At 43.0% G+C, this 13,784-nt stretch overlaps 1 protein-coding gene across 1 annotated transcript in view; it reads left to right on the top strand.

Annotated features, from left to right (window-relative positions):
* Positions 1-13,784, top strand: part of MAP2 (microtubule associated protein 2) — a 233,973-nt gene that overhangs the window by 179,884 nt on the left and 40,305 nt on the right. Inside the window, exons 5-6 of the mRNA XM_074145841.1 lie at positions 6,227-6,340; positions 8,676-8,753. Coding sequence (XP_074001942.1) covers positions 6,227-6,340; positions 8,676-8,753 — 192 coding nt within the window. The remainder of the gene's footprint in view (positions 1-6,226; positions 6,341-8,675; positions 8,754-13,784) is intronic.

Below are 13,784 nucleotides of genomic sequence, written 5' to 3' on the forward strand. Positions count from 1 at the left end.
TCATTAGGATGAATAGTCCATAAATAATTCTTTTACATGTGCGTATTAAGTTTTGCAGTGTCTGCAAAACAATTCTGCGCAGGCGTGAGCTCCTCGGTGGTCGTTTGGATAGGGATACTTTCCTCACATTATCCTTTTAAGGTATTACCATAGAATCATAGAATGGTTAGAGTTGGAAGGGACCTTAAAGATCATCTAGTTCCAACCCCCCTGCCATGGTCAGGGACAAGACAGTAAAAGTTTACTGCAAGTTTGCCAGCTTCTTGAGGATGATAAGGATGTTACTTGAAATAGCCACAGCTCTGTCCTAATCGGTATAGGAGTACATACTTTGACATATGAGAGAACCTGGAAGTGATTAACTACTTCTTGTAATCCCATCCTTATTACAATCAGCTCAGTGACCATTTTCTCACACAGTAAGAAGCCCAGTAATTAACTCATTTTAGTTAGCATATGGTTATAAACAAAGCAGAGGCCTGCTTTTGGTAACACTACCACTTCAAGAGGTGAGTTCCATCGGTGGTCGTCACCCTCTCAGAAGGAGCTTAGCTGTGGTATCCACCTGATGGAAAGCTATGTCCTCTGCATTCAGCGGAATGGATGTGGTGACCCAGACAGAGCTCCCGTGAAAACATGCAGCCACTCAGGTCTCAGGCTGCAGGGCTTGCCAGAGCCTTCTGCTGGTAACCTCGCTCAATGGCCCCTGGTTGAGTGTCTGTCAGTGAAGGGGGGCTCAGGTGTCTGGAAGGAGCGTCTGACTGAGACCTACTGCAGTTTAAACACCAGTGCCAGAGCAAGCTGGGGGGGTGACTGGGGAGCTGTTGTGCCCTTTGGTGGTCTTATGAGAAGGGCAGCAGCTTGTGGAGGTAGAGGAAAGGCTGCAGCTCCCCATACCATCAGCAGCTGGTTCAGCATCCCCTGTGCATCCCAGTACTCGGAAAGGGTTTGCGTCCCTGAGTTATCTATGGATAACTCAGAGGTTGTTTTTTTTTGTGGTTGGACTTGATGATCTCAAAGGTCCCTTCCAACCAAGAAGATTCTGTGATTCTGTACTGGACTTGGTACGCTGGGGGCTGGGGTTTGTAGAAACATTGGACTGACTTCCAAAACCAGGAGCAGAGACTGCTTACCTGTTTAACTTTGGTTTAAATTAGTTAAGACAGGTGCCTGCCCGCTCTGCAGTGCAGAGTCCTCTGTTCCTGACAGAGAGCAGCCAAGGCATGTACTAGTAGCAACCGGGCAGACTTGACTTGACAGCCCCATCAGAGCTCGGTCTGAAGTGACAACCTTTGAGGCAGCAGCAGAATCACCGACCCCGTGTGTTGGCTCCAGGCCTTTTGGCTCAGCCTGCTCCTTGTCAAGGTACTTTCAAAAGCTCATGCCAAAGATCTGGAGATCTTTCACAATGTCTCCTCTTCATAATGGACATCACGTTTGAGGACCACCTGTACTGTTTGGTACCACATTCCCTGAAAGCAAGCTGGGAGACTCAGTCTGTGTCCTGTATCGTGAGCAGCTGACATCTGGGTAAAAAGGAGTAGCACTTTACTCTCAGAAAAATGCAAAGGAAAGCCATGTTGCCGTTCCTCATTGTGCTGGAGTCTTATGTGAAGCCAGGGTCCTTGCTGCCTTTAAGAAACATATATTTGATGTTGTCATTTGTTAGTGCCATTTTTGTGGCACAAAGTACAGTCAGAGGATGTCTGCCTGCTTAAAGAGAGGGAAAATAAATCTCTACAAGCAGAACTGTCTCTAATGAATCCAGAGCTTTTAGGCTGTGAAGAATTTGCCTGGCATCCAGACTGGCTAACTCTCCTTTTTCTTTTTTTGTTCTTTATCATTAGGCTTCCTTGAACTTTAACTGAACCATAAGTAAACTATGAAGAGTCTCAATAGCTGCCCTGGGAAGGTTTGACTTACCCATTGGATATGCTATTTATATTGTCCATTAGTACAAAAATGTCTGTCCTTTTGCGGCAGTCATGTATAGCAAAAGCACTGCTTTTCTGGCAAACTGCCTGTGTCTCCTGTGTCACCCAAAATATCCATTAACAGAGTGTTCAGAAGTCAGCCTTTCTTGATTAAAAAAATCCAGCCAAAGGAAAAAAAAAAACACCCAACACAGAAAAACAAAAGCCCAGAGGCCATTTGTATTTTTATTCACTTATTTTGCATAGCCTGAAATTGAAATTTCCATTTTTCAGGAGGTAACCTTTTCACCCCCAGCTATATCTCCCTGTGGAACATAATCTTTGTCCCAAGCAAATTAAATCGGGAAGAGAGCTGAGAGGGTAGGAACTGTCTTCCAGCCTTGGAGAGCCCATTTGCACCCCAGAACCAGGCTGGATGTGAATAAGTATGAATTCTGTAACAAAGGAGACTATTTTTAATAGGGATTTGTCTTACCTTCCTGGGAGAAGGCTTGCAGTAGCTTGGGTGGTGGAGAAGAGGTGACCGAGTGGGTTTCCTTTGGGTATGCTCCAGGGTAGTAAATCTGGTATACGTTTGCATATTCTGTGTCTGAAAAATTAATTGGAGCCTTTTCTTTAAATTTTCATGTGAAAATAAGGATAAAAAAATTGATTCTCTAAACAGTCTTCCTAACTGAGCCTTGATTTGTTCATCTGAGCTAATAGTACAGGCTTGATGACGTTACTTTTGTCAGTAGTGTTGTGATTGGTAGAATCATGGAAATTTTGACAGAAGGGTCACGTCTCACATCATCCAGGCGTAAAGTGGTGGTGGCGGCATTTAACATGGGGTCTTCTGGAGCCGTGGTACTCCGCAAAGTTCTGTGCCATTCTCTGTGCTCACCAAAGCTGTTGGGACGATGCTCTTTCCTGTTCTGAAGGAGCAGAATGTGAGCAGGGATATACCAAGTATCAAAGGATGCTTTACGGAAGAGCAGTTTGTTTCCTACCCGTGTGTCCCATCCATGTGAAGTGCTGCAGCACGTCGGCTGCGTGGCGTGGTGTGGGAGAGGGCACCATGTGTCTGCGGGAAGAGGATGGGCCAAGCTGCAGGTTCATGCTCCCGCTTTTCTGCAATGCCGCTTGTGCTCTGCAGTCTGCATGTGCCTCACAACACAGGGAATTGTCAGGACCTGTAATGATTCCCAGGGGTCGTTTGTGTCCAGTCCACTGTTCTGGAACAGCAGCACCATGTGACAGTCTGGGAGGTATCTGTTCACGTTTCTCACAAGAGGAAGGAACCAAGAGGTGCCAAGAAGCACCCCCAGTATCCAGCAGGCATGGAAGCAGGAGAAATTTGAAAACCCCAAAATGAGGTGCACGCCCCTGGAAGGCAGCTGGGAAGATTGATGGCCTTTAAATCAATATCCCTGGTCTTTGGTTCATGGAACTAGCCACATGCATGACTTGATTTATGGAATTATGGTGCTCAATTTGATCTACTTAACAGCAAAGTGGAATTTCATCTAATACTAGGGTCAGGTGGTTGAAAAGAGGGACAGAGAACTAGAGCTGCCAGTCGCAGCCTCCTGCTAATTCTGTGTCCAGTTCTGGACCCCCCAGTTCAAGAAGGACAAGGAGCTACTGGAGAGAGTCCAGCCGAGGGCTATGAAGATGATCAAGGGAATGGAGCACCTCTCTTATGAGGAAAGGCTGAGAGACCTGGGTCCGTTTAGCCTGGAGAAGACAAGACTGAGAAGGGATCTTACCAATGCATATAAGTATCTAAAGGGCAGGTGTCAAGAGGATGGCGTCAGGCTCTTTTCAGTGGTGCCCAGTGACAGGACAATAGGCAACGGACACAAGCTGGAACACAGAAAGTCAGGAGTTCTGTCTGAACATGCAGAAAAACATTCCTTTGAGGGTGACAGAGCGCTGGAACAGGCTGCCCAGAGAGGGTGTGGAGTCTCCTTCTCTGGAGATACTCAAAACCCACTTGGATGCATTCCTGTCCAGCCCGCTCTAGGTGAACCCGCTTTGGCAGGGGGGTTGGACAGATGGTCTCTAGAGGTCTCTTCCAACACCTACCATTCTGTGATACAGGCATCTATATCATATCTAGTCCCTTTCGTAAGTATATCGAGCTCCACTCAAAACCAGTTGAGTTGTTTCCTGCTATGTGGAAGACTGCAAGAACTTCAAAACCCTTAACAGTAGGAAAGCAGCATCTTCAGATTTCTAGTCTGAATTTATCCCTGGCAAGTTTATACTCCTGTATTCTTGGGCTAATGTTTTTTAAATCTGCTTATTTATTTCATTGCTTGGTAGTTGTTCTGACATATTCATCCATCTACTCTTGCTATTGGCTGCAGCCAATAAGGCTATTGCAGTCACTGACCTCCTGGCAATCAGTCAGGAGGGAAGTGAATTATAAGATATAAATACCAACAATTATAAATGTTCTTTGCCAGTGGGTGGGTGTTTTTAATATCTCATTATATAGTTTGTGGGAAAGAGAGATTAATGTAGCACTTTGTTTTTAGACAAACACATCTGTGAAAGTCAAGTAACTCTCATCTATGCTTTTTGGGAGGAAAAAAAATCCGCTTTTCTAAAGGGCAAAGAAAGAGGAATAACTTAAAAGTACAAAGGAATTCTGTAAGAGTACTAACTGTGAGAAGAAATCATCGTTATTAATCTAATGGACAGCGTCCCTTGTTAGGGTGGCTGCTGTAAAGTTACGTGTAGGGCATTGATTTAAATATACTTCCCCTTCCCGGCCGGTCCTTGCCTGAAGGACGCAGTAATGAGTGAGCAGAGAGCTTCTATTTCTGAGCTCGGGATGGTGATTAATGAGGACTCTGCGAGCGTCTCCTGGTAGGAGATGGGTGTATTGCTGCCTGCCGTCAGAACCCTCTGTCTCCCCTAGAGAGGTGGAGCAGCACTGAAATTCTTGCAGTGTTTTCAGGTGCGTGCCCAGCCGTGCAGCCTGTTGCCTTCCCTAGGGCTCAGCTCTTTGTTGGGTCCTGGCACCCTGCATTTGAAACAACCCTCAGCCAGCACTGAGAAATAACTGGAGAGTGAAGGGGTTTGTTTCCGCTGAGCTGGGCTATTAGAGGGAGGAATGTGTTGATTAATGAGTAAGGGAGAGTGGGCTAATACACAGATAAGAAAAGGAAACGCTTTCTTTCTGAATTCTTTTGTAGATGGTCCTGCTGGACCAACCCTGAAGTCCTTGATTTGTTGGATCAAAGGTGGCTGAACTGCCCTTAGGGCATGGAACCTCTCTGGTTACTTCCACGTGCAGTGGTGTGCCTGATGACATTTCGCTGCACCTTTGAGTGGGTCTAGAGTGAAGATGAGATACAATTTCTCAGTTTGGGAGTATTTAATCCCTGAGCGGACCCACTGCCGCCCTCCACTCATCAGAGCACCCGGTTCCTCAGCCTTTCTTGGTCATGCCACGCATTGAGTGCGGGAGGGAAGAGCAAAGCGCAGGTCCTGTGATGCCCAGCTGTGTCAAGCGTGTGATGCCTCAGCCGGCACCACGCAAGTTGCCCTTCCCTGCGCTGAGCACAGCGAGAGCGAGTGGCCAGGAGCCAAGCCCGTGTCTGAGATCATGGCGTGAGAGCCCGGCCCACCAAGCAGATGTTATCCTCTGCAACCCCTCTGCATAATACTCGATTTAAACGAAGCTGTGTGTTGCAGTCTTAAGAGGGGCGAGGGGGACAAAGTATACATTTTAATCATACAGAAATGTTATTTAGACTTTCTTTTTCAAGATCCTCATCAGCACAGATGTCTGTCTGGACGGTGCCTTTAACGCATACTAACTGTGTGCTGATGAGGAGGAAATATCATCCAAAGTGCATGTAAAAATGCACCTAACTCCATATATTAAATGTCAAGAAATCCCATTACTCAGCTGGCCGTTCTACCCATTTGCAAAACAGTACCTGCAAAAAATTTTTTAGACATTTAATAAATGATCATCTTAAAATTCTGCAGTTGCTGCACATTGTCCCTAACAGAAAGAGCATTTAATAACGATGCTTTGTGCATCTTACTGTAAAGACTGCGGTCCTGGTTTTTATAAATACTCAGCATTTTCCACTGAGATCTTTGGAATATCTGGTCGTTCTGGTTTTTTTTAATGATTTGCCTGTATTTCAGGAAAAAAATACTACCTTTTAAAAATGTATTCAGTCAGCCTCTATTTTTTTTATTGCTTAAGCTAATCTTTATCATTTTAAAACATCATTCTTATTAGCATGCTTTTCTTTGTTCTTTTTCTAACTTTGCTGCTGCCACAGAAGAAGTGTCTGCGAGGATAGTACAAGTAGTAACAGCTGAAGCTGTAGCAGTCCTGAAAGGCGAACAGGAAAAAGAAGCCCAGCACAAAGATCAGCCTGGACCACTACCTTTAGGTAAAACAAGACAAAGAATGTTCATAGTATCCTGCCTGGAAATGTTGTATGTACCTGTGTATATTACAAAAACCAGTTACAGGCGTGTAAACTGCAGCACCACTGGATAAATGCTGGAACCACTTAATAATAGCAGTATGCTTCTTGCCTCGGTTCTTCACAGCCCTGTGACTGTCTCATTCACCGTTTGCTCTAGTGGCGGTTCTCCACGTGGTTTCTGGCTCCCGAGCAGCGCAGCTGTGAATGTAATTGGTGGTAGTGGTTTTGTCATCATGTTCGGTGGGACCCAGCGGTGCTCGGAGTCCCTCTGCGTTCAGCCACGTAATATGTAAGAGAGAAAGCTTAATGTCTGAAGAGGCAAAGATTAGAGGACAGGCGTATAAAAAGAAAGTGAGGCTTTGCTGGTTGGGTGGTAGCTACTCACAACGATGGAGGAGGAGCAGGAAGTAGAGAGGAACAGGGCACACGGTATGAGAATGGGAGTGGGGTCAGCATCCAGGCAGGATGAGGAGAGATTGTGGGAGAGGGAGTTACATCTTGTAGAAGCAAATGCCGGTGGTCCAGACTGGGAATGGTACCACCGCCACTGGTCCATGCTGTGGCCCCATCCTCCTGCTGGCTTCTTTGTGAAATGTTTCTCTGAGATACACGTGCCTGTGTGTGTGTATGCATAAATAAAAAGTAATTATATATCCATTTGTACCTACAGTGCTTCCTCCCTGCCAGAAAGCTTCCACAGTTGCTCAAAACATGTACAACAAAGGCCAGAGAAAGGCCGTACTCTGTCCTGAGGTAGGGCAAGTCTTGCAAGCCTGCCCCAGGATAAGTTCTGCTGAGCACACGTGTGTCGTCATCAAATCAAAATAATGCCTTGTGGTACTTTCCCCACGAGCACTTTTGCTTTCTTTGGTACAGCAGCTAGACCCTGCTTAGGAATGAATTAATGAGCAATTAAGAATATTTGTTGGAAATTTGTTTCCCAAGGTCTTTTGCTTCATTGTACTAATTTTGAACTGCATCAGGGAGATGCGTTGCTTGGTAATTCCCTTCATTACAGAGACTCAATTTTACATGAAAGACCCCAATTCTGCAAAACACTTCATACATATTTAAGCACAGATTGCTTCACTGGGGCCTGGGTGAGGCAGAATGGGTTTTCAGTTCCATCTAGATAAGAAATTTTAAAAATATTGTGAGAAGTTTGCCTTCAGTGAGCAACGGTCAGTGTTACAGTTCCTGTGGTCAGTGACTGTTAAATAAGCGCAGGTAGAATTGCATTGTGACAAAGATATAAACGCTCTGTCCCTGGACAGCACATCTTAAGGACAACTCACGTAATGGTCTCTTCCAAACCACGCTGAAATCGATAGACGGATTTTTGCTGGGGCTTTGAAACTGGCTTTTCTACGCTTGGGAAGAAGCCCTGAAGCAGAAACTGAGCTCTGCCTGTTGAGAGGTGCCATTTATAAGACAGATTTGTTAAAACAGATTTGTTACTTTTTTTTTAGATATATATAAAAAAAACCCAAAACATTGGTTAAGCCCCAGTAATGGATTTTCTTTTAAAGAAAAAAATATCTCAAAGGGATCGATCTGGAATCAGATTAAGAGGTTATGCTGTGTTCATTTAAGAAGTAGTTTGTTTAGGATTTCATTGTACTTGAATTGAAATAATTGGAAAACATCATCTGGTTTCAGCATCCCAGTGACTGGGATCAGCATCCATGACTGGGAATGGATCTAAGATCTGGCGCATCTAAGTGCATCTAAGATTTCTCTGCCCCTTGCTCAGCTGAACTTATGTCATGGCTGACATACATTCCCTGTGCTGATGTCTTTTGTATTTAGATAAGCAATATTTGCATGTATTCTGTGGTTAACCTTGAGCTCAGAAAAAAAAAAAAAAGCACACAGAAAGTGTTTTTTTTGCATGTATTCCAGGTAAGTTGAAGATATTAGATGTCAGTTTCTGATAGTCAGCGTGAATTTATAAAATCTCTCATGTTCAGATGCTTTGTTCTTGTTGCCTTGGGTGGCTGAAGGTTTTCTAAGTGGCACTACTGATTTAAAAGACAATTTCGTACTTGATTTTTGTATTGTACTCTATGACCAGGATTTTGAAAAGAAATCATACTATCTGAAGAAAAAAAAATCCTTTTATTTATAACTTTAAAAATCCATGTATTCTGAAAGGGTCTCTCTGAAAACCTGCTAGGTACAAGTCTCCATTGAATAATTCTCTCAGCTGGGCAGAACAGGCTGACTGCAGTTTGTATCAAGCATCGATCTTCCAGGAATTAATTGCTCTGTCTCATTTTCACTGTTTGATTTCTAGCAGTCGAAGAGTCAGCCAACCTGCCTCCTTCCCCGCCTCCGTCACCAGCTTCCGAGCAGACTGGAGCTCTGGAGGAAGGTAAGGGTCTCCCGGACATTGCAGTGTGAGCTGTCAGCAGAGGGATGAGATATGAATCTGAAGGATGGGGGAAGCAGAAAATGGAGCTATACTGTCTGCACCTTCATGTGAAAAGATAAGGCATTCCCCAGCAATAACTCCCCATCTGCAATCCAATTGCAATGCATGGATGAGGTAGACACATATGCACAGAGGTAACTGACAGGATACGTTAAGTACATCCATATTAAAGAAAAATAAGATGCTCACCTTTTTATCTGTTATATGCAATATGAGCCAAGATGTCTGCTGTCCCAATATCGTCACCAAAACTATGATTCAGTGTGGGTCTTCTTTCTTTTTTTAGGATTTGTTTGGCTGCTTTTTTTTACTTACCACTGACTTTGGGTTTGGAATCTTAAATGCATGAAAGCAAGGAGATTCAGAGTTGGATCATTTCTTTAGTCTTCAACCTTTAATTCATGCTTTAGTGCCTACACGTATTGGGGGTTCTGTACACAGAGCGCGGGAGTCAAATTCTAGTCTCACAAAGCAAATTTCTGCTCTGTTCTGCACAATGAACGTTCAGTTTCAGTAGCCCACGGTCACTACATTTTCCTCCTGCTAAAATACCCTTCAGCAAAGAACTTAAGCGTTGGCTTAATTTTAAGCAGAGGTCTAAATACCAGTGGAGTTGTCGCAATGGTAAGCATGTGCGTCAGTGCTTTGTTCAACAGAAGACGACTGCTGCATCAAGGCCATCAGTTTAGGGAGATAGCAATATGTTAAAATTGAGCCATACCATGTGGATTTGAGGGAAGGATTTGGGTTCGGAATCTCCAGGGAACTGTCAGTTGAACTCTGCCATGTCAATAGCATTTTTATGTGTCCATTTATTTCCTTCTTGGATTTTCTTTTTGCATCTTTCTTTGTGTTAAATAAGTGCATGAAAATAATTTCTTATCATCTGCTGAACAAACTTTGTTGGTATTTTAACACAGAGCCTCTATTCATTTTGCAAGTGGATGGTTCCTACTTCATGTGCTAGCATAGTCTGACTCTCAATTTATCAGGACACTGCAATTAGGCGTATTCCATCCTGCAGTCATTTTTGAGATAATGCAATTACAGGCTTTATTAACAACAACATTTGTCAGTCCGCTGTACTGGAAATACCTGCTGGATGCAGTTAGTAACCAATATGAAAAAATTTGATTAATTGACTCTTGGTAGGCTTTTTGTTTAAAACACCTGCACATTGTTTGTTTAAAAAGTAGTAGAACAATTCCTCGACTCATCACACTGAAAAGGAAGCTAGTAGGGCATTAGCAAGGGCTTTTGGAATTGTTACCAGGGTTTTACTACTATTTTTTAATATCACAATAAAGGGCTTGTTCTTGTGCTTCAGGCCAATCTCAAGGTTCTTACATCATACAGCCTTAGTTGAGGGTTAGCTTTGCGTACTGTTTATATCAGCAGTATTATTTATCAGGAGATGTAGTGACAGGACAAGGGGTAATGGTTTTAAATTGGAAGAGGGGAGATTTAGATTAGATGTTAGGAGGAAATTCTTTACTGTGAGGGTGGTGAAGCACTGGAACAGGTTGCCCAGGGAAGTTGTGGATGCCCCATCCCTGGAAGTGTTCAAGGCCAGGCTGGATGGGGCTTTGAGCAACCTGCTCTAGTGGAGGTGTCCCTGCCCATGGCAGGGGGGTTGGAACTGGATGATCTTTAAGGTCCCTTCCAACTCTAACCATTCTATGATTCTGTGATTCTATATGTATTTTAGGATTTTATAAAGTGCTTATATTGATTACTTGACAGGAGGTTGTAGATTGCTCCCTAAGCAAATGGAAACCATTTTGCTGCATTAACACAAGAAGGTGGCAGAACACTATACAGCTCGAGGTTGTTATGAGCTAGCGGACTCGGCTGTTCCCAGCTGTGCGTATGACTCAGCAAGTCACTCAACATAGTTGTTTTTCTCTTCCCTTGCATGTAGAATTCAAGTAATGTAACAGCACACACTTACCTACCCAGCAGAGGTGTTGCAAGGACTGAAAGGGCATTGTTTGGGAGGTGTTTTGATGATTTACACAATTCCACCATTTTAAAAAATAATTTCCTTTAATGTTACTCAAAAGAGGCTTTTTCAAGACAAGATTTTGATTCAGCTGTTCATTTTTTAGAGCAGATGGCCTGTATAAATCCTAAAAGTATAGGTTTATAAGGGAAGCACGGACAGAAATCTTGTGCTGAGTCATTAATGAACTCTGCTGGAAGCTTCTTGTTTATGTCTGGCTCTGAAACTGGAACTCACAGTAGAATTGGTTGATGAACAGAAGGAACTTTTTGAAAAAAAATTCACCAGAAGTATACGGTGCTTTTTCCCAAAATATCAGTGTTGTCAATTCAACGTAGTTAATGGCAGTAAAAATCGTGTGTTCTGCTCGGTGTTAGAAGATGTCGTCCTTATTTCCTGTGGGTAATTTGAGCTTTTGCTGACTTGAGTGAGCCAGACCTGTCATTTTTATTCAGGCAAAGCTCCCATTCAGAAGAGTTTGCCTCAGTAGGGTTTGACCCAATTTTACTGTACTTGTTTAAACCTTCAGTTCCCTATACCATCTGGCCATTCATCCTCATGCACCCTTACATTGTCTGTCTGTCTTTCTGCTCAGTAGAATACAATCTATTAATTTAACCCAGTTCCACAGTTGTTGAACAAAAAAGCTGAGCGCGTGGTGTGTGGATCTACCTCAGGCCTCCTTTTTTTCCCCCTACTCTTAGAACGTTTTCCTAATGCACTTGTCAGCGTGTGTTGCATTTCTCTGAATCCAAAAGAGACTTCCTTCAGTCATAGTAGGAAGGAAATCACTGTTGCAGACATGACAAAGGTGGATGTGGCCAGCCATGCAGCAAATACAAATTAAAAAAAAAAGGTAGAAAAGACAGAGAGGTTTGTGGGTCAAGTGTATTTCATGAGAGAAAGGAGCCAGTGGATGTAGAGTTCTCTCTTTCATTTGGCTGCAGAAAAACATTCAAATGAGCCTCTTCCTTTTTACTGCTGCAGAAGGTAAGATAACTAATTTGCCTTATTCGAATTATTTCATTTATTTCAACTATAGTAACGTAATTTTGCTCAGGAAATGAAATTTTCCCTAGCACTGTCTAATCCTTTTATCAGTTGTATCTGGTCATGCAGGGCTGATGTGATATTCTCTTGCCAACTTAGCATTTCTTTTGTGCTCTGCGTCTTTTGACAATGGTCAACACTGTCTTCATGGAAAAATTTTTCATAATGTTAAAAGATAGAAGGATGCTTTTGATGGACTGCCTTCCATTTTGAAATAGGCATTTCAGAATAGGCTTTATATAGCAAATTAGAATATTTTGCAAACTGAAAGGAACCAAGTGTCCTATAAAAAATGGATCTACTTACAGTGAAAATTACTTCTTGAAAGGCATTTTCAAAAGATACCTGGAAGCTAAAGCACAATTAGCATTTGTGAGAAGTGATTTTAATCTTGGACTTCAGAATACATAGGGGATTTTTCCCATGCTTTGAGGTGAAAAAGAACTATTAGAAGGGACTTAAAATACCAAAGAAAGGATTTTTCGTGTTGCCGAAATAAAAGCATATCCTCCTTTTAAGACATCATTATCCTGTGAATGAAATTATCTGCAGTAATTTTGAAAATATCTTTATTAAAACTGATAGATAAACAATGTAGATATGTGATAGTCACAGACATAACAGCCCCAAACAATACTAGACCTTGCACTCCTAATGATTTTGGACCATCACATAATATGCATTAAGCATTTTTACTGTTATCAGTTCCTGTAGTTTTAAGGAGCCAGAGGCAGGGCCAGTATTTTCTTGCCTACAAACCATTCAGAGCCTATAAAGAAGGAATTTTCAGCCTTGTTTGCATCAGTATGGAGAAGTCCTGGGGTTTCATCTTCACTCGTTGATGCATTTTACTTCTGAAGGGCCCTTGGATAAATACAACCCAAGGAGAGCCTTCCCTTTTGCACACCCTCCTCCATGTTCTTTTCTCCACAACGTCCCAGTTCCAGCAGAAGAGATGGCGACTGCGTCAACTGTTTCCGCTCTTGTCCATAGCAATACATGAACTAGTGGGAGGGCACCCTGCAAAGAAGCAGGAGTTGTAGTTTAGAATCTTCTCAGGTTTAGGAGGGAATTGATTCCTGATCTCTCGCATCCTGAGATGTGTCCTCACCCCCTGTAACTAGCCTTTTGCAAACCACGAGCCCCCTCAAATCTGTCACAGAATTTTGTAGAGCTTCTACGGAGAAGAAATCCACAGGCTCGGCATTGCAAGCGGATCAAGATGTTTCCCTGCAACCTTGCTGCTGGCTCTTAAGTACTAGGGAAAGGTGGGAAGCTCGGGATCAGACCTGTGTTTAGCATTTCCTATTGCAGTGCTCTGCAGAGCTTTCTGCTTGGCAGAGGCAGGTTGCCAGCTTATCTTTCCACACCTACCTCTTTTAAGCATGCATAAGCCCCTGAATCTGAGGTTTAGATTCCAGTACTAGAGCGCAGCAACTAAACTATTGGTGATTCAGGCACTCCTTGTGCCCTGAAAGAAATTGTGAGAACTGTTCTCTTGAACTGAGTTCCAGGGGTGGTATTTGTGTATGTGCATAGGTGTACGTAGCATACCTTCAGCCTCCAGGCTGGTGTGGAATCTTAAACATGGATAATCTTCCTTTTGCAGCATAATGATACATACTGGAGCTCCTAACAGAGATTGCTGTGAGTGGGGCAAAAAGGTGGTTAGCTATTTGGGAAAGGGGGTTTTTTGGTTGTTTAATGTTATTTATAGGGAAAAGAAGAAAGTGGGGAATTCTGAAATAGATACAATGAGAAATAAAACCACCGTTGACCAAAGTGTAAGCTGGTTTGTTGCTTTTTAATTAAAGGCCTTTTTAAAATTTACACTTTCAAGTACTTCACCTGATGATTATGAGGGATACAACTGTGTTGGGATACTTCAGGGGTTTTTAATACAGCCAGCAGCTGTACAG

The sequence above is a fragment of the Numenius arquata genome, chromosome 3, assembly GCF_964106895.1.
Source record: "Numenius arquata chromosome 3, bNumArq3.hap1.1, whole genome shotgun sequence".
Taxonomy (NCBI): domain Eukaryota; kingdom Metazoa; phylum Chordata; class Aves; order Charadriiformes; family Scolopacidae; genus Numenius; species Numenius arquata.